At 36.9% G+C, this 2,777-nt stretch overlaps 1 protein-coding gene across 1 annotated transcript; it reads right to left on the bottom strand.

Annotated features, from left to right (window-relative positions):
- Positions 1-1,995: 1,995 nt before the first annotated feature.
- On the bottom strand, positions 1,996-2,250 carry LOC113294511 (auxin-responsive protein SAUR50-like). The gene has a single exon (XM_026542906.1). The coding sequence runs from the start codon at positions 2,248-2,250 to the stop codon at positions 1,996-1,998; it is 255 nt and encodes an 84-aa protein (XP_026398691.1).
- Between the last annotated feature and the right edge of the window lie 527 nt (positions 2,251-2,777).

Here is a 2,777-nt window from a genome sequence, read left to right as displayed (position 1 = left end):
TAAAAAGACCGTTAACCTAGGATTACACTATAAGAGATTTCCTGCAGTCCTTGAAGGATACAGCGATTTCGATTGGAACTCTCTTTCAGATGACTCCAAGTCCACTGGTGGATATTTGTTTAATATTGCTGGTGGCGTTGTGTCTTGGAATTTAAAGAAACAGACAATTCTGTCTCAATCTACGATGGAGTCTGAATTGATAGCACTAGCAGCAACTAGTGAAGAAGCAGGATGGTTGAGAAACTTGCTTTCTCAAATTCCTGTATGGGATAGACCGGTACCAGCTATTATGATCCATTGTGATAATGAAGCGACAATTGCAAAAGTACAGAACTGTTTTTATAAAGGTAAGAATCGACAAATGCGTCGAAAGCACAGCACAGTTAGGGAGTTTTTCACAACTAGTGTTGTACGTGTGGACCATGTTAGGTCGGAAGAGAACTTAGCTGATCCTTTGACGAAGGGATTAGCTAGGGAAGAGGTATTATATACCTCTAAAGGCATGGGACTTTTGCCCACTAGAAGTTAAGTCATTTTGTGATGGATACCCATCTAGAAATAGGTTCAAAGGGAATAAGGATTCATAAATGATATGGAGATAGAATCATGCATCTTTCCCATGGCATGATATCCTGAAGCGGGTTAAGGTTGAGTTCTTTAACTCTTAATGAAGTCCATAACTCTGTATAGAGTGGGGTACCAAGCTACATGAGTACTTTTGATAGACTCACCTATGTGAATGAGAAAGTGTGGCCGCTTTCTATGAGAACATGGGTAGTTCTCTAGAACATTCATTGAAACTTGGATAAGCACAAGGCCGTAATGTGCTGGCATTTAGGACTTTACTCTTAGTATAGTTGTGTCTGTATTAAGTAATTCGTTCTCTCCATAGAGTTCAAATAAATATGTTCACTCTGTGTCAGAATTCGGAGAATTTAATACTATGTAAAGGTTCAAAACCGAAAGGTACCTTTGCTTATGCACATAACTATACGGATCTTGCTCAATGATTTTAAAAAATATAAGTGGAGGATTGTTGGGATATATGTTTTAAAATAATTATTTTGTACATTTATATCAACAATTCAAGCTTGGCCTAGTGGTTAAGCATTTTGGGCCCGGAGGGATAGGTCTCAGGATCGAATCCCTCCCCCTACTGATGGGTGTATATAAATAAATAATATATATAACATTAGTCCGGGAGCGGGGCCTTGGGGGTCTTGGGAGGTCTCTTGAATTTGGAAAGTAGTTTTTGGTCCTTTTAAAAAGTTTTTTTTTTCAAAACGTTTTCACAGGTTTTAATTACAGATTAAATAGTATTTATTCTGGCATAAATTACTTGACCGTTTTTGGACTGTTACACAGGATTTTATGGAGACAAATAAAACCAAAATTTATTCCCATTAATTTTGTTTTAATTGCGAAGGCTATAATAAGCCAGTTTTGAGAAACAGAAAAGCAAGAGTATTCCATATACTGTTTTTGTGAATCAAGAGACCAAGTTTTTTTCTGAGCAAGATTAAAAGAGTGAAAGTGATCGATTTCTCACTGTGTGCGTGAGGGATCGACGAGAGTTTTTCTCGGCTGTTTTATCCTGGGGACGTTGTGACAAAGAAAGACTGCTTGCACAAAACTCAAGGCAGAGCCACGAAACGTCTTAAAGAGAGCGACCTGGTCGTGACTCAGCCGCAATCCAATTTTTGTGTTTAATTTTTATTTTGCAGGAGTGAAATCAACAATAGTTCTAACACAAATTAATTAAATACAGCCCTAGCTGATTAAATATGAACTCGTCTTGGCACTGCAAAAGTCGTCATTAGATAAAAAAGGAGCAAAAAATTGCATCAGTTAACAGAACTAGAATTTATGCAAGTGCAGTTCTAGTTCTAGTAGTACAACACCTCAACATGGCTACATCTCTCTCTCTCTAGCTCTCTTCTGGCTTGGCAATAAAAATGATGGTTAGCAATAGCCAATAATAATGTCCGTTATTAGTTACATATACTTGGCCAGAAAAGAAACAAGTCTTCCAAAAGTTGCTTCATCGCAAGGTAAAACAATTCCCTTTGTATTATGAAACCCATACTCTTCTGCAGCTTTGTCTAACAGTTGTTGAAAATGTGGATGTTTCAAGTATGAAGTTGGAATCACAAATCTCTTCATTTCATTACCAACATACACAACAAAGTGCCCCTTTGGAGCTCTGCTATTACTATGATCTTGGCTTGGTGATGATCTCATCATGATCATTTCTTTTACTTGCTTCCCTGGCATGGTATTCTCTTTCTAAGAAAAGATTATGTGGAGAAAAGAAAGTGCTACTGAACGAGAGAAAACAAAAGGAGACAAAAGAAGATAGTAGAGAAGTTAGTTAAAACTTAAAAGAGAAAGCATCTCTATATATACATGAGTTGAAGAATGTGCCATCATATTTCATGCATAATTATGTATGTGTGAAAGATAAGGTACAAAAACTATTACAAAAGGACATAAATAGGTATATTGAATTCCGGTCAGGTCGTAGCTAGAAGTTCCTTAATCACGACACTAAGTACGCCAACTCAACCTAATGGCTTACCAGCCTATTTGTATAACCCTGGACCCTCCAGTGGCCCTGAGGGCATTTGAAGGGGCACGTTCCATTATGGCATTCTATTGAAAGCAAATTTTGGTCACGTCAATCAAGGCATTGTTTCAAAATTAATAAATAAAATAAAAATCAAGGCTTGATTTCGTAAATTAATGCTGATTATGGAAATTAATCAAGTAACATTAAC

Source organism: Papaver somniferum, chromosome 7 (assembly GCF_003573695.1).
Source record: "Papaver somniferum cultivar HN1 chromosome 7, ASM357369v1, whole genome shotgun sequence".
Classification (NCBI taxonomy): Eukaryota; Viridiplantae; Streptophyta; class Magnoliopsida; order Ranunculales; family Papaveraceae; genus Papaver; species Papaver somniferum.
The sequence above is the reverse complement of the archived record's forward strand: the minus strand, read 5'-3'. Positions and strand labels throughout refer to the sequence as shown.